General features: G+C 36.0%; 3 protein-coding genes across 5 annotated transcripts; 1 reads left to right on the forward strand and 2 right to left on the reverse strand.

Moving 5' to 3' along the window:
• Positions 1-836: 836 nt before the first annotated feature.
• On the reverse strand, positions 837-3,673 carry LOC110919082. The gene is made up of 4 exons (XM_022163359.2): positions 2,878-3,673; positions 2,360-2,803; positions 2,023-2,272; positions 837-1,889 (listed from the first exon to the last, which is right to left on the reverse strand). Exons 1-4 carry the CDS (start codon positions 3,637-3,639, stop codon positions 1,012-1,014), a joined length of 2,334 nt encoding a protein of 777 aa, XP_022019051.2. The 5' UTR covers positions 3,640-3,673; the 3' UTR covers positions 837-1,011.
• A 1,937-nt stretch (positions 3,674-5,610) lies between these two features.
• Positions 5,611-10,986, forward strand: LOC110914992 (purple acid phosphatase 2). 3 transcript variants are annotated; one of them, XM_022159606.2, is made up of 8 exons: positions 5,611-6,015; positions 6,776-6,976; positions 7,133-7,265; positions 7,348-7,577; positions 8,805-8,943; positions 10,151-10,371; positions 10,527-10,648; positions 10,739-10,986. In XM_022159606.2, the coding sequence occupies exons 1-8, from the start codon at positions 5,842-5,844 to the stop codon at positions 10,935-10,937; spliced, it is 1,419 nt and encodes a 472-aa protein (XP_022015298.1). In that variant the 5' UTR covers positions 5,611-5,841; the 3' UTR covers positions 10,938-10,986. The 3 variants fall into 3 exon arrangements, with proteins under 3 accessions (XP_022015298.1, XP_022015300.1, XP_022015299.1); XM_022159608.2 differs by having other exon boundaries at positions 5,611-5,785; positions 10,739-10,954; XM_022159607.2 differs by having other exon boundaries at positions 5,612-6,015; positions 7,133-7,244; positions 10,739-10,954.
• Positions 10,987-11,322: 336 nt separating this feature from the next.
• LOC110914991 (beta-galactosidase 5) lies at positions 11,323-21,054 on the reverse strand. Its single transcript, XM_022159605.2, has 18 exons — positions 20,839-21,054; positions 20,633-20,728; positions 20,316-20,428; positions 20,159-20,225; positions 18,829-18,921; positions 17,348-17,491; positions 16,770-16,861; positions 16,578-16,683; positions 16,405-16,492; positions 15,938-16,056; positions 15,136-15,300; positions 14,870-15,048; positions 14,120-14,223; positions 13,912-14,021; positions 13,081-13,191; positions 12,872-12,982; positions 11,906-12,108; positions 11,323-11,788 (listed from the first exon to the last, which is right to left on the reverse strand). Exons 1-18 carry the CDS (start codon positions 21,019-21,021, stop codon positions 11,677-11,679), a joined length of 2,196 nt encoding a protein of 731 aa, XP_022015297.1. The 5' UTR covers positions 21,022-21,054; the 3' UTR covers positions 11,323-11,676.
• Positions 21,055-25,325: the final 4,271 nt, after the last annotated feature.

Consider the following 25,325-nt stretch of genomic DNA (forward strand, 5'->3'; position numbering starts at 1 on the left):
ACCATGGTAATGTATACTATTAGCGATTTTAATAGTCTAGGGCTTAAAAGGTTTGATCCTTTCGTCTTTCTCTGTAGAATCCCAACTGTGGAAGATTCATAGGGTGGGTGGACCCACCAATGTGCAGTCGTGCAGTGGCAATTATTCCAGGGCTTCTAAGACACAGAAACCAAGTTGATGTTGAGTTAGCCAAGATGCGGGAAAAGAATCGGCTGAAGAACAAGATTATTACGGTTCTTTTGATAGTTTTAGGGTTTGTGTTTTGGATATATGTTAAGGCTTGAATGCATTTGTATGGATATTGTAATGTGTTAAATGTTAAGGATGTTGTAATGTTTTTGAAAATCTGATGTATGGATAACATTCAATGAAGTTGGTTGTTTTGGTGAAATATGGTTAGCATTCAATGTCTTAAATGTTGGAAAACTGTGTTTGGTGAAATATGGTTAGCATTCAATGACCAGCAGGTTGTTTGGAAGTAACTATGTATTGTGCAAAGTGTATTGTGCAAACATATTGGTCGAATCTTATGCGAAACGAAATTGTGCAAAACATATTGGTCGAATCTTATGCGAAACGAAATTGTGTATGAACCTGTTCCTACAAAATGCACATTGCACAAATGACATTGTGCATGAGCTGTTCCTATAAATGAACATAATAACATGTTCCTGCAAAATGTACATTGCACATACGACATTGTGCATGACCTGTACATGACATGTCCAAACTTTAAACCACAAACATGAGCTGCAAATGAACACAATAACCTGTACATGACTTGTCCAAACTTTAAACCACAAACATGAAAGTAAAACAGAAAATACTACAAACCATAAACTTTAAACGACTGAACATTAAACATCCAACCATACATGATAATTGTCATAGTGTTTTAACAGGTTAAAGAGACACAAAAGACTGCATAACTGTTTTAAGACAACCCAAAAGAACCATAACCCTTAAGACAACCCAAAAACCATAACCCGACAACCCGAAGAACCATAACCCTTAAACAGTTGGAGCTCCCTCACCAGCCTCAGTAGGTTGATTACCATCTTTCTTCTTCTTACCTTTCTTCCCTTTCTTCGGCCCGGCAACTGTTTTGGTCCTTCCACAAGTTCTTTGGTTGTGGCCCTTTTCACCACACTTCTGGCACTTCACGGACTTCCATTTTCTTGTGAATTTGCCACCAACCACAGCCTGCTCGTTATCAGCTTCAGCAGCCCTGTTTCTCTTGTTTCTTGCTTGTGAAGCCCTTTCAACTTCATCCTGCAACTCCACAGCATCCTTCCTTCTTTTCTTCTTAGGTCTGCCGATAGGTGTGTGGTGCAGAGGTGGGGTTAGGTTGGTTGGAACCTGTGATTTTGGCCATAATTCTCTACCATTAATGGGACCAATGGTATGACTGTAAACCCTCTTCCATGTTTCAAGATAATAACATTCATTAACCCATGATTCTGGGGGTCCAACCTCTTGGCCATTCATTGCCATGTCCCAATTGACAGCCACAGCATGCCTACAAGGGATTCCTGAAACTTCCCATTCTCTACAAGTGCAAACCCTATCCACAACATCCACAACATACTGTTTATGTGTTGCAGCACCATCCACTGTGACCTTACCACTGACTTGATACTTTGTCCCACCACTCCACCTAACATTATAATTTGCAGCTAATTTCTTTGTGTTTTCAAAGATCTTTGCAACTCTAGGAGTAAGTGGACCATTTGTCTGCCGAATCTTCCTGATGACATTCACTATCCTCTGCATTAGATACTCTCTGACAAACTCCAAAGCAGAAATTATAGGCTTGTCTCGACCATTGACTGTCCTTGCATTCAAGACTTCACACATGTTGTTCAGCACCACATCAGATTGTGCCCTACCTGTATATCAAATTGCCAAACTGAATGATCAATAAACAGACATAAACAGCATTAAACAGCAGAAACATCAATAAACAGCAAAAACATCAATAAACAGGTTAAACAGCAGTTATAAGTTTTGGTATGCATATACCTGTAAAATGAGACCTGCTCCAGTGAATGGGTGGAATACTTGCCAACCAATTATAAGCTTCAATGTTGTACAACCTCAACTCCTCCATTTTTGCTTCAAAATCTGGAACTGTATAAGCTTTGGATGCATTTTGAAGACAATCCTTGAAGGCATCTCCTCTCCATTGAAGTTTCATGTTCTGCCAAATATGCCTTGCACAAAATCTATGCTCAGCTGCTGGAAATACCTGACTTATGGCTGGTATTATTCCCTGTTTCATCACATTTCAAACATTAATCATACAAAAAACAGACTTATGCTAATTGCTGAATGACTCTTGCTGAATTTAATACCATACCTTTTGCCTGTCAGAAATGAAGGTGAAATTTGCATTATCTGGAAGATCCAAGTCATCTTTAATACACTGTAGGAACCAGATCCAGGAGTCTTTGTTCTCAGCCTCAACAATTCCATAAGCTAAAGGATAAATGCCATTGTTGGGATCTAAACCAACTGCTGTTAGCATCTGACCAGGGTAGGGGCCTTTCATAAATGCCCCATCTAACCCCAACAGTTCCCTCCTACACTCTTTAAACCCTTCTTTCAGTGGTCCCAAACAAATGTAAATCCTCTTGAAGATCCTTGTGGGTGCATGTGGGTTACACTCAGGCTCAACAACAAATTTAACTGTTGTACCTGGATTGGTCCTGTGCAGTTCCATGACATAGTCCCTGAGGCTTGCATACTGAACTTTGAAGTCCCCTTCAATCTTTTTGGTGGCCTTGAGCTTTGTCCTGAAAGCCTGTAATCAACTTAAAATTAGTCAATGGTTTATAATTAAAGAAAATAAACAGAAGAAGAAATTAGGGTTTATACCTTCATTTTTGTCACAGACAGCTCATACTTCCTCCCAAGCTCTTCTTGTAGCCTACTTACTGAAATATTAGGGTTGGCTGCAATCTGATTCATCACAAACTCTTGTTTAGCCAAGAAGGTAGAAGTGAAAGGCTGTATTTTTCTGGATGTGAGACACTTGTGATCCGGTTGGTAAGTCTTTACCACCCAAGTCTCATCTTCATCACTCAATCTAGACAAGTACAAAACCCAAGGACAATCAACACTATTTAACCTACCCTTCCTTTTATCATTGCATTCTACCAATCCCTTTTTAAACCCCTTTTTTGTCCCACTTGCAGAAGATTCCTTGCCTTTTTGGATACCAGGCCCACTTGCAGATTGTATATGGATACCAGGCCCACTTTGGCTGGGCCCAGTTTGATTTGGCCCACATGTGAATATTGGACATCTACCCTCACAAACCACCCTAATTCTTCTTTTATCATTTCTCAGAAAAGACAGTGACCTCCTTGTTTCAATTGCATGTTTGTTTATCTTGTCTTTTGCCGCTTTGGCTGTTGGAAACAACTGACCCACATAAAAGGTCACTTGGGATGTTGATTGTGCAACCCTCTTTTTCCTCCTCAACTCTCTTAATTTCAAACTTCTCCTAGTTTCGAAATCTTCCATTTCCTCATCAGTCAAACTGTCAAAAGACTCATAACTTAGATTTTCATCATCTAATAAGTCATCACTGGTATCCACATCATGGTTGCCAACAGACTCTACTTCAGCTCCCATAAACTCCACACCCCTGTCAACATTTGCATGGTAGTCCATCATGTCATATTCAGCCTCATCCATACTCTCTAACCCCTCTACAAAGTCACTGTCATCTGAATCATCACCCTCAGTTGATTCATCATCAGCCTCAGCACCATCACTTGCCTCAACACCCTCAACATGCTCAGACTCACCACCCTCAGCTTGCCTAGACTGACCAACCTCAGACTCACCACCCTCAGCTTGCTTAGACTGACCAACCTCAGACTCATCACCCTCAGCTTGCCTAGACACACCATCTATTGGAAAATCAGTTGAGAAATTTGCATTGTCAAAATCATAGCTAAAACTGTTATGGAACGATGCATTCTCCACACCTACATTAGCCTCTACACCACCTACATTAACCTCTACACCACCTACATTAACCTCTACACCACCTACATTGGCCTCTACACCACCTACATTGGCCTCTACACCACCTACATTGGCCTCTACACCACCTACATTAGCCTCTACATCTTCATTAGTTACACCTTCATTTACAACTTCATTACTTAACTTATCAACAGCCTCTACACCACCTGTGTTACCCTCTGCAATAACAGTCTCTACACCACCTGTGTTACCCTCTTCAACATCAGTTACATCATTAATTACCTTATCAGCAGCCTCTGAACCTTCTACATCAGTTACATCTTTCCATTGAAGTAACAAATTTTTTGATACCCTAAGTTTCTTTCTTCTAGGCCTTTGAATGGTATTAACAGCACCCCCCTCATTCTCTAATTCTTGAATAACCACCTTCGACGATTGTGTCGGACTAAAGTAATTTTTAACCTTGGTTTCACCATGTTCTATAAACACCTTAATAAGTTTGTTTTTTGCAACATATTTGGCCAAAAGCCTAACATCACCATCATTACCTAAAGGACATAATCCAACATCTAAATCTAACTCAGGAATCTTAAAATGGTAATAGAACTTCACATCAGGAACATATAGTTGAAGATCTCTCACCATCCAATCGATTTCATGCACTGAAAATTCCTCAATGTTGCAGTAGTCAACATAAGCAGCTTTGCCAAAAGCGTATTTTCTTCCTGGTGACGGAGTAAACACACCACCATAAAGAAGTTTTATGCTGAAAAAGTTCTCAAAACCATCTGCACATACATTAAACTTACATTAGGGTATAAAATGACAGGGTTTTAACAGTTTATTTCTCTATATTGCATGTTGTTCAACCTGTAGCATTCTTGCACAATGAAGCTAGGGTTTTAACGATACTTACCGTAAACAGTCTCTGGTACAAACGGCTTCACATACTCAGAATTGGACCGGAAATTCCACTGACGGTTGTTGTTTGGATGTTGAGGATCGTCGTCCTTCATTTTCGTGGGAAGATTCTGATGATCAGATGATCGATCGATCAGATTTAGGGTTTACCTGGGGTGAAGAGATTAGGGGAAGATGATGAGCCGGATTCGACTAAGGGAGGGAGGGAAAACAACTGACAATGAGGGAGTAGGGGTGCAGGTATACTTTTATATGTTAGGCACAAGTAAACTGACCAAAATACCCCTCACGTGATATGCACGTGGGGTCACTTAACAGAGAAAAGTAACTGAAGTTAGACCCAGGGACTATCCGGGAACAAAAATCGAAAACTTGGGGACTATTCAGGTAGTTTTAGAAACTTGGGGACTATAGGTGAAAAAAGGTGAAACCACAGGGACTATCCGGGCATTTTTCTCTATATTAAGATTAAAATTTAAAGCTATGGAAAACTGTTAAAATACATAGTCTTCTACAACTAAGAAAGATATCAAACGGACTTTGATTGAACTCATTCTAGCAGTATTGAAACCGTTTCATCAAACTTTAAAAACTTAGATTTTAAGTTCTCACTTTTGAATTTTTAGCTTGTAGACTTTAGAATTCTTATTTACATCATTTTGTCTTTTTATTTTACATTATTTTTTATTTTTGTCATGCATTTTAGTTTTTTGTTACCTCCCAGAAAACAGGAAACCCCCATAACGGGTACCGATCAGTTCAACGTTCATCTTCAATTTCATCACTGATTCTACAAAAATCTATACAAATTCCAACAACTTATTCTCACACTAATCACTCACACACACCAATCAGCATGATACAGGTAGAAATCAAGTAATTTCTCAATCAAAACAAAACAAATTAGGGTTTGTGTTATCAATGGGTGTCATCTGGTACCCTCTTATCATCTCTGTTATAGTCTTCTTCTTCGTGTTTGAATCCGTTGATGGAGGATTAACTAGTAGTTTTGTAAGACAAATTGGGAAGACTATTGATATGCCTCTCGATAGTGACGTGTTTAGTGTGCCACCTGGCTATAATGCGCCTCAACAGGTTGTAATTTTAATCTGTTTGGTGATTATTTTGATTTTGTGTATTCATATGCATAATATTTAGATGAGTTTTCATTGATTAGGGAAGAGTTTGGGGTGGATTTTATGAGCTTTGTTTTGGTTTAGGGTTCCGTTTCCGGTTTGGTTTGATTTTAGGATAATTTTTGTGTGTTTGTTTTATCTATAGATATATCGACTAGTTTAACCACTTTATATCTCATGTGTATACAATTTTTATATGTTTTATGGACCGAGGAGGAGAAATGATAGAGCCTAGCCAGCTAATTATAATAATTTAAAAAAATATATTATTACACAATGTACTTTATAGTAAACATGTTTAATCGTGTCATAAACAGGTCAGGAATTGCCATCCCCTTATGACGCGTTTGACCGACACATAATGACTGATGTGACCACTGACAAAGTCATGTGGCCTGAATGACGATTTTCGTTGTCATACGACCCATATGACGTGTTTGACTGACACATAATGACTTATGTGACCACTGACAAAGTCATATGGCCCGAATGACCATTTTCGCTCTGTCACCTAGTGTCTGTATAGCATCACCAGTGTATCTATAGCAGTCCTTTTCTAATTCATTGCTTTAATTTAGGGGGGTTAATGTTTTGTTTAACTTACGAATTCTATATACCAATTGATTGTGCTCTGTTGATGTAAGAACTGTAGGCTGCAATTTGGGGTGTCATTTTCTAGATTTTAAAAATTATATAAATTTATTTTTTATGAATTTAAGGTTCATATAACACAAGGAGATCATCTGGGGAAAGCAGTGATTGTATCTTGGGTAACAATGGAAGAACAAGGTTCGGATATCGTCATTTACTGGCGTAAAGACGACACAACTAAGAACATAGCAACTGGCATTGTTACTACCTACACATTCTATGATTATGCCTCTGGGTTCATCCATCATTGCAATATCACCGATTTGGAGGTACCGTACTATTTCATTGGTAGTTCGCATAATCATTTTCTTCATCAATATATCAACTCCTTTTGATATCATTCTGGGATTATGCTTATCAGCTTATTTTAGCATGATAATTTGGCCTAAAATTACGTTGATTAATTTGTTTTCGATATTTTACAGTATGATACAAGATACTATTATGAAGTTGGGATTGGAAATGCATCAAGAACTTTCTGGTTCACTACTCCTCCTGAAGTTGGACCAGATGTACCATATACTTTTGGTCTTATCGGTATTTTGTCCAATTTGACCCGTACTAAAAATGACCCGTTTCAACCCTTTCTCTTTTCGATGTGTTACATATCTTGCCAACTCTAATGTAATGTTGCTTACAGGTGATCTTGGTCAAACCTTTGACTCAAATGCGACACTTACTCATTATGAAATGAATCCCATAGAAGGAAAAACCGTATTGTTTATGGGAGACATTTCTTATGCTGATACGTATCCGGATAATGATAACACGAGATGGGATTCGTGGGGTCGGTTTGCTGAGAGAAGTACAGCATATCAACCGTGGATATGGACTGCTGGAAATCATGAAATTGACTTTGCACCCAAACTTGTAAGCTTCCTTTGACTTTTTGTAGATATATCAGTTTTGACCCTTCTATTTTTGTAGACTTAAGCAGGTCAAACAGATTGAGAGTCTACTAGATTCTATTTTTAATCCATACAAATTTCTAATTATTCCAAGATTTAGATCATTGTTGTAATAATGTTGTTTATTTAATCACAAGAGTAAAATGTCATTTTCGTCCCTGAGGTTTGGCCAGTTTTGCGACTTTCGTCCAAAGATTTGTTTTTCTGCATCTGGATCCAAAAGGTTTGAAATTTTGTCATTTTCATCCGGCTCGTTAACTCTATCCATTTTTCTCCATTAAGTCAGATGTATTTTCCGGCTTCTGTCTTTTTTGCTAACTTGAAGGGCAAATCGGTCTTTTTCACTTTATGTAAAAAGAGCGAATACCCTTGAAAATGGCCGAATTGCCCTTTAAGTTAACAAAAAAGATTGGAAATACCCATGACTTAATGGAGAAAAATGGATGGAGTTAACGGACCGGATGAAAATGGCAAGATTATAAACCTTTTGGATTGAGATGCGGAAAAATAAACCTTTGGATGAAAGTCACAAAACTGGTGAAACCTCGGAGACAAAAATGGCACTTTACTCTAAACACAATATATGTATTAACTACATTTAAAAGTTTAAAATTTAACATAAAAAGGGTTTATTGGGTCAACCCAAACCAATCAGATCCTCTCTGACCCAAATGACATGTTACATCCCAAACCCATTTTGACCCAACCCGCGTAGGTCAACTCGTTGAAAGTCGCCTAGAGTCTATTTTTTTTAATAATAGAACCTTGCAAATAATTTCATCCAAAATTTAGATCATTATTGTGGGAATGTTGTTTTTGTAATCGTAATTTGCTCATTAGTTATTTTTTTAGCAGTTTACTAAGCTACAAAAACCCGTTTGAGGGTTAACCCAGTCTGACCCGTTTTGACACATACTAAATGATGACCCATTTCAGCCTGGCCCGTTATAGTTAATCTTGGATTGTCTCTTTGTTTGTGGGTTTTACAGCATCGCTGGCCCGTTTTCTATATTCCATAGAATCTTTTGCCGTTAAAAAAAGTTAAAAATAGTATCATTATCATGTGTCCAATTGTGAAACATTTCATAACAGATTCAACTATTCAAGATTTGAGCATCATCTTAGAAGTTGAAACTGACTCTATTTGACCTAAAAAGTCAAACTTTAAATTTGTGTGATTTTGTTGCAGGGAGAGACTGAACCTTTTAAGCCTTATACTCACAGGTACCAAGTCCCTTTTGAGGCATCCGAAAGCACTTCACCTTTTTGGTACTCCATTAAGCGGGCTTCAGCGTACATCATAGTGCTGTCTTCATACTCAGCTTACGGTGATCAACCTTGTTTTTCTTTCCCAAAAATACTCAAGTAAATATCTGAGTCTGTTTGGTTTCCTGTAGCTCTGTAGGGGTGCAAATGAGCCGAGCCGAGCCGAGCCGAGCTTGACCAAGCTCGACCTCGGCTCGGTTCGAGCTTTGTTTTCAAAGCTCGAGCATAGTTTCTCAAGATCGATCTTGGCTTATTTATTATCTATTAATTAATATATTAAATAAAAATAATATAAATAATAGACTCGTTTAGGCTCGCGAGCTCGATAAGTGACGCTCGGGCTCGAGCTCGTTTACTAAACAAGCGTATTTTTAGGTTCGGGCTCGGCTCGTAAACAAGTTTAAATAACTCGGATTGGCTCGTTTACTAGACAACTTTTAATAAGGCTCGACTAGCCTGACGAGCTTCACATGCCAGGCTCGAGCCCGGGCTCGATAAATAAACGAGCTTTGTTTTAGGCTCAAGGTTGGCTCGTTTCAAGCTTTTTCTCAAGCCACTCGGCTCGTTTGAACCCCTAGTTGCCTGGAAGGGAATGCCAATGAAATGGAATGAATCATTGCATTCAGGGCCGCCCAAGCCCAAGTATTTTGAGGCTTGGGCTTTAGGCCTCCAAATCAATAGGGCCGCTAACTTAAAAAAAAATTATATATGATATTTGGGTTGGGCTGAACTTATCTTTATACATAGAAAAATACAAAAAAATTAAATTAACTTCGCCAATAATAAAGCTTTAAGTTTATTTTTGGCGGTCCCAAGCCCGGGTAAAGGAGGGTTTTTCTCAAATAGTGTTTTTTTTTGGGAAAAGAGGCCTCGAGTTTTTAATTCGCTTTAGGCCACCAAAATAGTTGAGCCGGCCCTGATTGCATTCCATTATCGTGTTTGGTTGTCCTGCAGATGGTGTTTTGATCTGAATTTTTTACGTTATAAAACAATTCATAGTTTTCATCTCTACTTCATATAGTAGTTGTAAAACTTATTAATTTTTTTTGCACAAATAATATAAATGAAATGTAATAAAAACTTGTGAAAGCATCAATTAAGATTATAATAAAACAAGGAAATTTAGTTAAGGTTTTAAAATTTCATAAAAAGATTTATGGTGTTTTTTTATGATTCTAAGATGCCAAACACTACCATATAATCTTTAGTACTCCCAAAACCAACTGCAAGTTAAATGCTCTATTTTTTTTTTTTTTTTGTATTTTTTAGGTAAATACACTCCTCAATATGAATGGCTTGAGAAAGAATTACGTAAAGTTGATAGAACCGAAACACCATGGTTGATTACCATGATACATTCCCCGTTGTATAATAGCTACATGTATCATTATATGGAAGGCGAACCTATGAGAGTTTTGTTTGAGCCGTGGTTTGTCAAGTTCAAGGTTGATGTCGTGTTTTCTGGGCATGTACATGCCTATGAACGCTCCGTAAGTCTTTTTACACAATCCATTTTGTTATATTAATAAAAAAATGATTTCTTTGATATTGTTACTTATATCATTAGAACTTTAACTTACCTTGCTTGTAATTTTTTCATTAAACAGAAAGTAACATAGTTTTGTGAAAATATTTGTTGGCACAGGAACGCATATCGAACATCGGTTACAATATTGTAAACGGGGATTGTAGTCCTGTAAAAGACGAATCTGCCCCTGTATACATAACCATTGGGGATGGAGGAAATCTCGAGGGTTTGGCATTTAAGTAAGTAATAACATCTATTGCATGCATTATCTTCCAATTCTATTTTGTTGTTTGTACCAATAATAATTAAATCAAATTATGTTTGTGTAGCATGACTGAACCACAGCCAATGTACTCAGCTTTTAGAGAAGCTAGTTATGGTCATGCAATTTTCAACATCAAGAACCGAACACATGCATACCATAGTTGGCATAGGAATCAAGATGGATATGCTGTGACCGCTGATTCAATATTGTTTTATAATCGCTATTGGTATCATCATGAACAACGACTACATGCATCATCGTAATAACTTGTTTGCTTTCATTTTGGTTATAGAGTTTCAGTTTTTATTTTCTTATTTTTTGTGGAAAGTTATATGGAGGTGATTTTAGTGGGTCTGGGATTTGGGATTGAGAGGCGTATACTTGATTGCAAATGCTTAATTTGAGAACGGGGTATAGTTGATACCGGTTCCTACTCACCGAGTCAGGTTTGGAACCGGTTTTTTTGTGCATCACTACCGTGTGACAAATCCCACACTAATCCTAAATGCAAGAGATGTCGAATTCACAAGTAATCTTTGACATCAAACCAACACATTTTGGACGTTTTGGCTATTGACGAGAATAGATCTCTACAGTTAAACCTGTTTAGGTGAAAGTGGTAGACCTTCTAGGAAGTCTTGAGATTTGTGAACAAAACAGACAATATTAGCAGTACACGGGATTTGTGTCACATACTAGAGTATAATTTACTATTGTGACACTTGGTACAAAGAGTGTCCCACAAGTAAACTCAAGTCTCATTTGAAGGTAGAATACAACTTTCAGCTATGGTGTCTTACAATCTTTTGGCTCACTTTTATCACTTCTTATAAATACTTTCTAACACAATGATGATTTTAGATAATGGCATGCATACATACTACACCAGATCAAGATTTTCTTCGTTTCTTAAAAGAATCGTATATTTTTCTAGGTCTTCTGCAACGTAGAGACCGCGATAAACTCATCATCGTGTATTGATCTTCCTTCTATATACACTCGTCACTTTAACGTTCGTTTCATAATAGAAATCCTTGATGCGTCACCGCCTATTTCCTCAAACACAACTATCAAATTTCGGGTAGGTTTTAACCAAGATCGAGGAACGTGGTACCTATAAAACCAAAATAAAAAAAATAAAAAAATACTGTTACCAAAAAAAGTGTGTTGGGTCAACCCGGCCCGGACACTTTTCTATGATTTATTGATAAAGGTAAATGGTTAAACATACCATCTTTGAGTTGGTTTCCCGCAACGGGTTTGACACTTGGTTGGTCGATATGTACCAGCATAGTTGCAGCCCGAACAACTACCTTTTGCATGAACCGTCCAATATCTTCCGATGCTTTGACCATTGATCCATACTTGACCCTTTCCCATGCTCTTCATGTCAATGGCCAAAGGCTCACCCCCTGCTGGTGCGTTGAAATAAGCCTACAAAGCTCACAACTGGTTAATGCGTGTTTATGTTTATATTTAACGGGTTAAATGATTAAATGAGAAAGAAACTGGCGGGTTGAAAGTTGCCCAAAGTGTTTTCAAAGGCATGAAAGCCTACTATGAATATAGTCATTTTTTGAGTAAAATGCCATTTTCGTCCCTAAGGTTTGGTCAGTTTTGCGACTTTCGTCCAAATGTTTGTTTTTTCACATGTGAATCCAAAAGGTTTGAAATCTTGACATTTTCATCCTGCTCGTTAACTCCATCCTTTTTTCTCCTTTATGTCAGGGATATTTTCGTCTTTTTTGTTAACTTAAAGGGCAATTCGGTCGTTTCTTTGAATACTTGTACATTATGCTAAATGCTTGTACATAAAGTGAAAAGACCGAATTGCCTTTTAAGTTAAAAAAAGACGGAAATACCCCTGACTTAACGGAGAAAAATGGATGGAGTTAACGAGCCAGATGAAAATGACAAGATTTCAAACCTTTTGGATCTAAATGCGAAAAAACAAACCTTTGGACGAAAGTTGCAAAACTGGCCAAACCTCAAGGACATAAATGGCATTTTATTCTTATTTTTATTTACTACAATGTTAGTTATTTAGAAATATCATAATAAATGGAAAACCTATGTCTTTGCAATTTTGCTTATCGGCCAATGCATTATAAACTGCACAAAAGACAACCACGTTTTGATGAATCTGAAAACATGCGACCCACTCATTTTGCCACCTCTACAAAAACAAAAACCGTACCTTGTACCACGTAAGTGGCCTGTGCACTTGTCCTACGGCCGATTCTGCCCAATCTACCTCTGAAATCCCAACTGACGATGCTATGTTTTTGGATTCTCCTTTCAGGCCAACCTATAAAAACCAAAAGGCGAAGCTGACCCTCCGTTTCATACATGACACGAGAGTAAAAATTTGAGGTCCAAACGGTCTAATTTTGAAAAGAAACAAACCTGGTATGACCATTTCTGACGAGATAAGTCCCACGAACCACTACCTACCCCATGCAACACCACGGGCCCGAAAACTCCAGTTTTCCATTGCTCAAAACGCGGCCCGTTATTCTTTAGTCACAAAAAAACATCGTATTTAGACTCGTTTAAATAGTTAGATACTTAGATCAATCAAACATGTTCAAAATAAAAAAAATGACAGTTGTTACCGATGAATTTGAATATAAGTTTCTCAATATTTTTGTCTCATTTAATCTTTAACTTATAAAATATGGCGATAAAGGCCATGTTTGTATGATTACATCTACAGGCTTTTCAACCGTGAATATGTGTGTCATGTTCGGGTTCACGGGTCTAACATGATTTTCGGGTTTGACATGTCAACCCACGAGCACAACCCGTCTAGCAGCCCTTAGTCTTATGTGTGAATTCATCGAAAGTCTTGAAAGTTTTATTTTGAGAAAAATGCCAGGATAGTCCCTGTGGTTTGGTGAAATTTCACCTATAGTCCCCATCTTTCTAAAATTATGGCTATAGTCCCCAACTTTTTGTACACTCGTTTCTCGGATAGTCACTAACGTGGATGGGGGTTAGTTTTCTCAGCTGTAAAGGGTATTTTTGTCATTTCACACCCACTTAACTCAGAAAACTAACCCCCACCCACATTAGGGGCTATCTGATAAACAAGTGTACAAAAGTTGGGGACGATAGCTGTAATTTTAGAAAGATGGGGACTATAGGTGAAATTTCACCAAACTACAAGACTATCCCAACATTTTTCTCTTTGATTTTTATATTTGCGCAAAAATAAATATGAATTAAATGGCTCACTTGTAACCCAACCGCAACACTAAGCAGTTGAATCTTGTTCACTCCGGCCCATAACTTGGCGTTTCCGGTGAACGATACTTTTTTACTGTCTTGATTCCCAAATGCCGAACCTATTGATTTTGCGACATAATAATAACAAGTTAATAACATTGTCGGGGAGCATAAACTTAGCTCATTGAGTTGTACATTGTACTTATTAGAGTTGTACCTGCGAGCTGCCCGTTAACGAAAACATGTAAAACATGACCTTCGGATTCCACGCTCAGAGTGGGAACAACGTTCCGGTGTAATTCATATGGTTTTATCACAACACTATAAAAGTAGTTCAAAAACATGAATGCTAGTGTTAGTAATAGTGCATACTGCATAATGTACAAGTTTTGATGCATAATGTACATGAAGTTCAAGAAAATAAGGTACAAATTCAGTGCATCATGTATAGCTAGTATGTTATTTTAGGGCTGCAAACGAACCGAACCTTCAGCGAACAGTTCATTAACCGGCGGGAAGTTCGTTTGTTTAATAAATGAACGAACATGAGCAGAGGTCGCGTTCGTTCATTTATGTTCGTGAACATTCGGTAACGTGTTCCTTTATGTTCGTTTGTGTTCAATAGTTCATTAGTGTTTTTAATTTTTATATTGTATTTAAATACTTCACAATTCCGACAAATAAAATATTTAATAAGTATCAATGTTGTTCGTGAACGTCTGCTTGTGTTCATGAACATTTGTTTGCATTCGGTACCTAAAATTAACAAACAAACACGAACACGTTAAGAAAATCTCGCTCGGTAAGCGTTCATGAACAGTTCGTTAACACATATATTTCCTTAACAAACGAACACGAACCAGGTCTTGTTCTTGTTCGTTTGCAGCTCAACAATTGAACAACATAAGTTACAAGTTCTAGTGCAGAATGTACAAGTTATAAAGCAGAATGTAGAACAACTTCTCACCTGGTTGAATACCAAAGGTAGTCACTTGCATCTCTAGTTACACTCAACTGATCCAACAGCCCAGAAACCGTCATCTTGGATTCAGCATCAACAGTCGAAACATCTTCACTAAAAGTTTGCCAAGCGAGTCTATTCACATTTGTGGGCAACCAATTAACTAACGATGTTTTTGAGCCGACCTGAAAACCCGAAACACCCGATCACTTCAGGAATCTGCTTTAGGTACTTGTACCTCATGCATTGCATGATTAGTTGTACTAACTAACCTGGGCAGTGTTAAAAGCAACAGTTTTACAATCAGGTAGAATGCTGATGGACCATGGTGGGAGATCGTAACGCCTGTTTCTGAATCTAACGCTCGTCGATGAGTTGATATGGTAGTTGGCTATAAACGCGGCACAACCTCCAGTTTTCGAAGAAAACACATGTGCCTGTATAACAAACAATGTGGTTATTGATATCGAATTATCAGTTTCTTGTTATATAATATCTGATACTCGTTTTTCATGTGTAATATACATATCTGACACTGACTGACACGTCTCTACGTGTATTTTCGAATAATGACACCCTTCATTAAATCTTAGGTGCATCATTGTTGATGAGTATATGGTTCGACTGGTTTACCAAAATTTTGGATTTAGTCCCTAGCTTTCCAAAAGTACACGTTGGTCCCTGTGGTTTGTATTTTGTAACACATTTAGTCCCACAGGGACCATCCATGTACGTTTGGAAAAAGTTGAGGACTAAATGCGTTACAAAGTGCAAACCACAAGGACCATCTGTGTACTTTTGGAAAAAGTTGGGGACTAAATGCGTTACAAGGTGCAAACCATAGAGACCATCGGTCTACTTTTGTAAAGCTATGGACCAAATCCAAAATTTTGGTATGTGTATATGGGGAAATGTGATATTTTACAAGTTTAGTAAGGATATATGAAATTCCACCTATTAAAAGCCTCTCAAATTTCGACAAAAGTGTCTAAAACTAACGACGAATCCAACACTAACGGTTTTCATAGGATTTAGGCTGATTTTTTAGTACATTGGGGGCTCTATTTTACAAACCTGTTCATAGTTTCCTAAGGAAACGAAAGCGGGATCAGCAGAGACAATGGCTCGCTCACTTAATTTGATAGCTCGATGAAGCGCCTTTAGGTGATCATATTTTGGCTGCCTAAGCAAACCTGTAAATACAAAAATAAAGGACTTTAAAATGGCTTAATAATATCCTTGAAGTTTGAGCCAAATTGCAGGCGTTGTCCTTTAACTAACGAAATTACACTGAATGTCCTTTGTGTTACTGTTTCTCATCAGGAGATGTCCTTTCGCCCTAACTCAGTTAATACAAAAGGACACCGCCTGATGAGAAACAATAACATAAAGAACATGTAGTGTAATTTCGTCAGTTAAAGGACAGCGTCTGCAGTTAAGCTCAAACTTAAAGAGCGTAAATTGCAATTTACTCATAATATTGTCAAGTCTCTTGGACTAGTCATATCGAGGTGTGGGTTCAAAGCTCATTAGGGGTGTACCGTATTCATCTATAGGAGCATCATAATCGTAGCTGGTGGTGATAAACGGGCCTCCTGCTGTCCTTCCGAAGTTCGTTCCTCCATGATACTATTTACGGTTAATAAAGAAGTATTTCAGTTTGTTAACAAACTTTAATATGATATTTTTGTCAGTTATTAAATGGCATGCTAACCATGTAATAGTTTGTGAATGAACCTCCCTTTTGAATGAACCGGGCCACTGCGAAGGCCAAATCTTGAACGGGCCGATGGGGAAGAGGTCCACCGAAATCCGAGAACCTTACATGATGACTTTCAAGTCAATGAAAAGATTCTACGAACATGATTTTGACTTTAAAAGTCAAAGATGTTGAAGTTTGACTTACCAGCCACTCCAAGCCTCTGTCCACATTGTGGGTTTGGTTTCTTTGTTATTTGGAGTGAAATAATCACAATAAAACCCATTGCAAGTATTTATCTATTAAAAGATCCAAAAAAAAGAAAATAACATTAGTCATAATGTTAACAGACACCGGATGAAGTAATTTCGACCCGTTTACAAAGAAACCAAGACAGATCAAATAGGTTGAAAGTTGGCTCAAGTGTATATTAAAAACACAAAACCTCATAAATCATTGATTTAATCATTAGTCTATAACTGAAACAATGTAGTAGTATTTTTAATCATATTAGACACTCCAATTCTTTATAAAAATATTTTTTTGTCACTCTTAACTATTTATTAGAGATTTAAATTTTTAGACAAAAGATGTTCCAAAACAACGAAACATAAGTTACTCGTTTTTACCCGTTACCCATAACCCAACCCATCTGGCCTGCCCATTTTTCCACCTCTGCCACCAATCATAGGTTATAATTACGGTGTCGGGTTTGATGACAAAACATATCACTGCATGAATCCCAACACCAGAATTCTAGGTAACAAATAAAAAAAAGTACGTACAATAGGATCAGGAGCATCGTCTTGCTTGCACATAACCCAAGGGACACCGGTGTTTAAACCGACAGCCATTTTAGCAGCCCAAGTCATGTAAGCATGACCAGCTGCACCATATGCTTGAGTATCTGCCCCATATTCATTCTCTATCTGTCCAATTTACCAAATTATATGTTACAACTTATAAGCAAGCATACACATTCGACTTATTTATTTATACAAGAGTAAAATGCCGTTTTCGTCCCTGAGTTTTGCGACTTCCGTTCAAAGGTTTGTTTTTTCGCATCTAGATCCAAAAGGTTTAAAATATTGCCATTTTCATCCGGCTCGTTAACTCCATCTGTTTTTCTCGGTTAAGTCAGGATATTTTCGTCTTTTTTGCTAACTTAAAGGGAAATTCGGTCTTTTGAATACTTGTACATTTGCTAAATTCTTGTACATAAAGTCAAAAAGACGGAATTGCCCTTTAAGGGTAGTTGCACGGTACCCCTGACCGCGGAAGGGATCTCCCTTCCCAGTTCACCACCCGACAAGGATCCCTGGCGGCAAATACCCATAGCCATCAAAGAGGGGTAAGAAACATGTTTCGAACCCGAGACCTCGAGTGTCCTCGGTCCGGCTTTAAAGCGGGTGTCGGTGGCCACCAAAGTGGCACTAATGGGAATTGAACTTGGGTCTCCATTGGAGAACCCAAGTCACTCCACCACTAGGCCACTTGTGGTGGTTATGGAATTGCCCTTTAAGGTAACAAAATAGACGGAAATACCCCTGACATACCCGAGAAAAATATACGGAGTTAACGAGCCGAATGAAAATAGCAAGATTTCAAACCTTTTGGACCCGGATGCGAAAAAAACAAACCTTTGGACAAAAGTCCCAAAACTAACCAAACCTCATAGACGAAAATGGCATTTTACGCGGTTTCTACGCATCTTAAAATTGGTAAATTAGAAGCATACCCATTTGATTTTCTTTAGGATATATGATTATTGATGACACCCGCATTATAAAACTATAAACAAAGGGATTCTCGCAAGAAACTAAACAATTAAAAAGAAGCACACCCATGTGATCTTTTACATAAATTTCATTCATTATACCACTTTATTTATTTATTCGGTTCTTGATAAAACCCGAATAGGTACATGTTATAGACAAACGGAATCTTGATTTCTAAATATTAAAAATAAATGCAATCTTGACAAACTGATATATTATACCATTTTATTCAGTTATTGATGATACCCACATTGTAAAACTGACAAACAGTATAGAAAAATGGGATCTTGATTTATATCAAACAAAATATTGTATGAAACCAAATTCTAAATAGTAAGCATACACATTTGTTATGTTACATGATTTCTTTTATTTACACCATTTTATTCAATTCTAGGTGTACTAGAATTGGTAAATGGTATTATAATTTATGAATGAAATCCTGATTTTTAAAAGATGAAAGCTTGCAAGTTAGCAGAAGAAGTAACCTGAGAAAGGATGATTGGGCCACCTTGAGACTCGAACAACTTTTCATATTTCATCATTTGCACTATCTTTGTGGTGAACTTTTGCATTGCCATCTGCATTCACCAATCAACTATGTCAACAAAGTTTGATTATAATCTTTACATTAGGGTAAAAAACAATTAATTATTAAATATTAACAACATTAAATTCTTCTGTAACTATACATAGTGTAATTTACTAGTTGATTATAATCTTTACACTAGGTTAAAAAATTTTTATTAAATATTGAGAACATTAAGTTCTTTAACTATAACGCTCCATGGTGTGGACTAGCGTCCCCTTCCACCTCAACCCTTTAACACCAGTAAACGCCCTAACACTGCCCCATGCTAGTCAAAGGGGGGCGCCAAGGGGTCTCCACCAAGCCCTTAAGGGGTGTTATCCATTCCAAGTGTGGGGGCCACCTTTAATTCAACCAAACACATTTTTTTTAACCTTTTGTTAAACTACAATGGGTTAGTTAACGGATAAGCTAGTTAAAGGCCCACTAGCCACATGACAACAATGTCACTATTTAACTAACCAATGCTAGTTACACCACACCATGTAGTTTAACAAAAGGTTAAAAAAATGTGTTTGGTTGAATCAAAGGTGAACACTAGTGTATTTGTGAACTGAGTGAATAAATCCTGACCATTGATTTACATCATCAAATCGCAAGATACACTAGTGTATTTTCATCATCTAATCCTGACCATTGATTTACACTTGTGTATTGAAAATCAAGTACTAGGATTAGTTCACACAGTTCACTATTAAAAGGTTGTTCACAAATAAACCTAACCCTCTATGTATTATATCTTTTAGGCTTTAGCTATAAATATCTTGAAAAAAAATCAGTAGGGCCAACCAAAAATTAAACTCTTTACCCGAAACTGAAACGGGTAAAAATGAAAATGTAGTGTTTAACAGACTCTAGTAAATGAATGAACTATTTATGGGAACAAAAAACGTGACAGGTGAGTAAAGTCTCAAAAGTCAAAAGTTAGAATAAAATATATAATTTGATTTATCACACTACCATTACCATAGAACAGGAGTCTGCCAACCAATCCAGTACAGTAGCTTTTAAAACTTTAAACACATCATCTTATTCTTATAATTAAAAAAATACCGGTGGTGGTTAAACCTAACCCAGACTAAAAAATTTTGACCCGTTATCTAACCCATATTCATTCTAAAATGGTAATCTTATATGGGTTTTTAATATTAAGACACAACACAATACTTATCAAAATTCATGATTTGAAGGAGGCAATAAAACAGAAAAAAAGGAGGTAGAAGATAGACCTTGAAAGGCTCATTATCAGTTCTGAAGCTGATTCCAGGAACATACTTCAACCAAACAGGAATACCCCTTTAAAAACATAAAAAAATATTATTAAAAACATTAGTAAAATCACCAAAAAGAGCACAAATATGCATAAATAATAATAATAATAATTACCCAAAATTCCACTCTGCACATACAAATGGTCCAATTCTAAGATGCATATACATCCCAGCTTTCTGAACCAGCTTTACAAACCTGACTAAATCATATCTTCCTTCAAAATTATACTGCACATATGTCAAATCTTTCAACATTTAGTCACATGAAACCAACATAATAATATTAATAAACCAAAAAAGGTTTTTTTTTTTTTTTTTTTTTTTTTTTTGGGGGGGGGGGGTGTTTGTAAAATCTACCAGCATTCAGTTACATGATAAATTTATTATATCAAAAAACTAAATAAATATGACAGAAGATATAGAACAGAGTACATTGCCAGGTGAAGGTTCATGGCCATTCCAGAAAACATAAGTGTCAATAACATCCAAGCCTCCATCTTTAGCTTTGTAAATAAGATCTTCCCACATCTACATCAAGATTCCAGTTGGGTTTTGTTTATTTCACCAAAAAAAAAAAACAATTAAAAAAGAAATTATTAGTTAGGGAAAATGTGAAGAAGAGATGGATTATTACTTACTTCAGGGGTGCTTCTAGGATAATGTATGGAACCAGAAATGAGTATTCTTCTGTGGCCATTGATGATGAGAGATTTCTTGTCATAAGTTACACTGCATTCAGTAAGCTCAATACACATTAATAATAATAGTATTGATAAAGTGCAGAGTAGAGAAACCCATTTGGAAGCTGAGCTAGCTGCCATTGTTTCCTTCAGAGAGAGTGATGTACATGTGTGTGTATATATATATAGATATATAGTCATTCATATAAGCAATTTTCTTTGAAACACACAAAAAAAAACATTTTTTTAACAGAAAAAACAATTAATGTCTTTTAATATTTTTTTTATTAATGGTACATGTTTTTTGAAAGATCTGTTTATTTGTTCCTTTTTTAAGCAACAAAAACAACTATTTTAGGAAAATTACTTCTATTTTTTATAAAAGAAAAAAATTTAATTTTTTTAATAATGATTAGATTGTTTAACTAATGGTTCAAATACAAAGTTAAAGATACTAATCAAATGAGATAAAAGATAGGATAAGTCAAAAAGCATTTAAAGTTTGATAATCACTGCAAGACACCGAAACGTGAAATGTGTTTTTTTTTTAGGGCTGTTCACGAGCTGAGTTAGGGCGAGTTCGGGCTTGGCTTGAATATAAACTGAGTCGGCTCAACTTCAGGGGCGCAGGTTAAATAGGGCGGGAGGGGGCGGCCGACCCCCGAACTTTTCGCTCAATAGTGCATAGTGTGTAGTTTTCATATAGAAATTTTTGGGTATATACGTTTTCGACCCCCGGTTCTATAGAAATTTTGGGTATATACGTTTTCGACCCCCCCATGGGAAATCTCAAGCTTCGCCACTGCTCAGCTCGGCTCGGATTTGAAATCAAGCTTAAAATCTAAGCTCGGGCTCGGCTTGATTAAGCTTGAATTTAAAAAGAAAGTTTAACACATAGCTTTCAAATTTTTATAGTCTAAAATATCATTCAAGGCATGTTTGGCTAAGCTTTTTGAAATAACTTATTGACTTATTGGCTTTTTGAAAAGTTATAAGCTCCAAAATGATGTTTGACAATGAGGGTATATGTGAGGGGAAAAATGACTTTTCCAAAAAGTCACTCCATGCTGACTTTTCCAAAAAATCAATAAGGAGTTTTATAAGCACTCCCAAACACCCCCTGATAATTTTTAAGAATATATCCAAAATCAAGTTTAACTAAACATAAAATATGTTTCAACTTTCAACGAAATACAATATAAGTTCATTAGAAACCTAATCAACCCCCAGATGCATAGAAATCCAACCGCGCTTCTAAATACCTCAAATCCAACCGTACTTCTAAATACCTAATCATTTTAACAACCCTACCCGAAGGATGTTAGTAAAGGCGTCCAATGAAACCTAAAATTTTGACTGCAACAACACACAAAGTTGACGTACCGTTGTATTTATAATTGATTTAACTTATAAATCATCTATACATAATGCAATGCATTGGGTGTAATATATAAGACACTTATATAATTAACCATCCCACTATCTTATTTAATCATCTTACACTACGTACAAATGATTCATTTAATTTTTACAGTTCTTAACATTATTACAAATAAATAGTTTATTTGATTCTTACACTTCTTAAGATTATATTGGTTTGGAAAATAGCGGAACATTTCTACCATCTTTTTCTTAAGATTATATGTATCTATATTGTTTGTTTGATGTATCTTATACGTAAGTTTCAAAGAGAAAATCAAACTACAGTCGTACATTTTATCTATAAATAACCAAACCACAAACACCTAATCACCATAATTGACCACCCACGATTTCTTAGGTATGTAAATTAGCTGATATTTTCTACCAAACCCCACATAATTATTCCTATATTAAATTATGAAACTTTAATAATTAACAATATTAAAAAAGCAGTGACAACTGTAAACAAAATAAAATTATGGGACCATTCATGGGATGCTTTTGTTTCCTTTGTGGTTCTTTTCACAAGAATTTTCTTTTTATTTTGGAGAAAATCAAATAGCATATTGTACTATTTGTTTTATCTTGCATCTTTATTTTAAAAGCACAATATGATTAACATTCGTGTCTGTATCACATTAGTATTTGTAAAGTACAGTACGTAGTTTTTTTTTATCTAACGAACTAGTTTAGTTCCCCATGTGTTATACGAGTTAAACAATTTAAACCATATAATAAATATTTCTTGTAAATGCAAAACAAAGACGGAGACATTTAGGCTAAAGGATGTGGGGGACATGGGTTGGGTCATCAGTCGTCACATAAGACGATTAATGGATTGCTACACCACCTTCTTACCTCACCCACCATGGTTGGAATGGATTAAACTATGACAACCATAGGTCTCCTTTATTTTTTCAATATTTCCTTTTCCTTTTCACAAAAATAAATTAAAATAAGAGAATAGGTTTGGATCATGACCACTCCCTTAGGCTGTCTGTAGTGGGGCGGGACATCACGTCGGAATCTGCCATGGCGCCCCATAGCGCCCGGCCACACCACTACGGCAAGCGCTATGGGTTAAAATTTTTGCCCTCCCGCGATCTATATCACGGCGTTACCATATCTTCCCCACTCACACACATATACATACATACATATATATAAAGCCCCATACATATATAACCCACTACACACTCAAGTTATATAAAGCTCCTCTCTTACGCGTTTTACCACTTGTCGCATCACAAAGAGCTTTATGACTACACATGGCCTTAGGGTAGTGGTTTTGGATGATGGATTAGAAGTGGTGACATGGCGCTGATGTGAAGGGTCATGGTGACCATAAAAGGTCATGACCACACCCTATATATATGAGATTGACATAAATGAGTTAGTATAAATGTAATGTTATATGATTAATAGGAAAAGATAATGTTTTAAAAATATATGCATTGCACGACTGAATAATAATTGAATAAAGTATAATGTAATTTGTTAACATATGGAATTGTCAAGATATGTATTTAAGAAAATGAACATTCACGTGGCAATTATATATTTCGTTAAGTTTATTTTTTTAAACATTTACCACCAATTTTTTTAATACTATCAGTAACAATCAAGGTAAAAAAAATAAAAATATATTTTTAATACTATTAATGCTATACCGTAAATTTGCTTCCAGGATGACATGCCACAAGAGGTCAAGACCTAACAACTGATTATTCAAATATTTTGAAGTCATCATATTCCTCCTCCTTCAAACTCATAACCAGAAGCGAGATAGAGTCGTTGCGACTTACTAGAAAATTCTAGTATCGGTTCTTTACTCGGAGATGCAAACAAAAGTGGTTAAACATGGAAAATTAATAATAACTGTCATTGGAGTGGGTTGAACGTATCCCCTTGTTACTTGTCATACCCTTTTCCTAAAAAATTATTTTAAAAGTTGTCAAATTCCCCCCCCCCCCTAAATTTTTTAATTTTCTAATAGGTTTTGTTAAAATAAAAATAAAAATCCTTGAAAAACATGACACAATTTTAGTGACAAAATTAGGATTTTCCTATATGTAAATAATGAAAATTACTTGCATAAGCTTTGGCTATATAGTGTGTATACATACACACATTATTTGTTTTATGTATCATAATTGATATATGAAACAATACGGGAGGGTTCAATTAGGAATGTGTACGGTTTGATTTGGTTATTAGTATTATCTGTAAACGTAATCGAAGTCATTGGTTAATCGGTTCGGTTTTTCAGTTAATTTGTCGGTTTTCGGTTAGGTTCAGTTAATAACCAAACCAAACAATGGCTAAAATTTTGTTTAGAAATACATGCAGTGGAGGTATAAATACATAAAATAGATATATAAATATATGAATTGGATATATAAATAAATAAAATAAAGGTATAAACAAAGGAAATTGAAGTATAAAACATGACATGGATGTATAAAAGCTATAAATATACGAAGATTTAAATGATGCGGTTAACCGATGGTACAAAATATATCAGTTAACCGATTTTCTTTTAATTCGGTTTCGGTTAATTTCGGTTCCGTTTTGTCAGTTTTCAGTTGAGTTGTGGTTAACAGTTTGGTTATTGTTCATCCCTAGGTTCAATAGGGAACAATAAAAAATGGGGAACTAGGAAACCATGCATTTAACATGTTAAAAATTCAATTTAACATGTTAAAAAAATAATCGGAGCTTTTGCATATACATACATGTAGAAACTTTTTAATAAAAAAAATCAAAACCTAAATAAATTATTAAAAAACACTAAAAAAAGGTAAAAAAAGAAAAATAAAAATGATTTTTATTGAAATAACTTCTACACATCTTTACATGCAAAAGCTTCCAAAAAGATTTGAAAAAAAATTAATTTTTACTTTTTCAAATTGAATTTTTAAGATATATTCAACATGTTAAATATAATAATGTTCCTCAATTTCTAAGTTTTTTAGTGTCTCCTATTGACTCACATTATTATATATATCAATTTACATTGTGGG

This window comes from Helianthus annuus, chromosome 16 (genome assembly GCF_002127325.2).
Source record: "Helianthus annuus cultivar XRQ/B chromosome 16, HanXRQr2.0-SUNRISE, whole genome shotgun sequence".
NCBI lineage: Eukaryota > Viridiplantae > Streptophyta > Magnoliopsida > Asterales > Asteraceae > Helianthus > Helianthus annuus.

What these genes read in the sequence shown, in the direction of transcription:
- LOC110919082 (XM_022163359.2), bottom strand. Translation starts at nt 3,639, where the DNA reads ATGGGAGCTGAAGTAGAGTCTGTTGGCAACCATGATGTGGATACCAGT. An exon ending in TGTCTGTGACAAAAATGAAG is followed by an intron (nt 2,804 to 2,877) that starts GTATAAACCCTA and finishes AGTTGATTACAG; the next exon opens with GCTTTCAGGACAAAGCTCAA. An exon ending in GAGCAGGTCTCATTTTACAG is followed by an intron (nt 1,890 to 2,022) that starts GTATATGCATAC and finishes TTTGATATACAG; the next exon opens with GTAGGGCACAATCTGATGTG.
- LOC110914992 (XM_022159606.2), top strand. Translation starts at nt 5,842, where the DNA reads ATGGGTGTCATCTGGTACCCTCTTATCATCTCTGTTATAGTCTTCTTC. An exon ending in GTCTTCATACTCAGCTTACG is followed by an intron (nt 8,944 to 10,150) that starts GTGATCAACCTT and finishes TGTATTTTTTAG; the next exon opens with GTAAATACACTCCTCAATAT. An exon ending in TACATGCCTATGAACGCTCC is followed by an intron (nt 10,372 to 10,526) that starts GTAAGTCTTTTT and finishes TTGTTGGCACAG; the next exon opens with GAACGCATATCGAACATCGG.
- LOC110914991 (XM_022159605.2), bottom strand. Translation starts at nt 21,021, where the DNA reads ATGGCAGCTAGCTCAGCTTCCAAATGGGTTTCTCTACTCTGCACTTTA. An exon ending in GCCCAATCATCCTTTCTCAG is followed by an intron (nt 17,492 to 18,828) that starts GTTACTTCTTCT and finishes TAAATTGGACAG; the next exon opens with ATAGAGAATGAATATGGGGC. An exon ending in ACAGAGGCTTGGAGTGGCTG is followed by an intron (nt 16,684 to 16,769) that starts GTAAGTCAAACT and finishes TCATCATGTAAG; the next exon opens with GTTCTCGGATTTCGGTGGAC.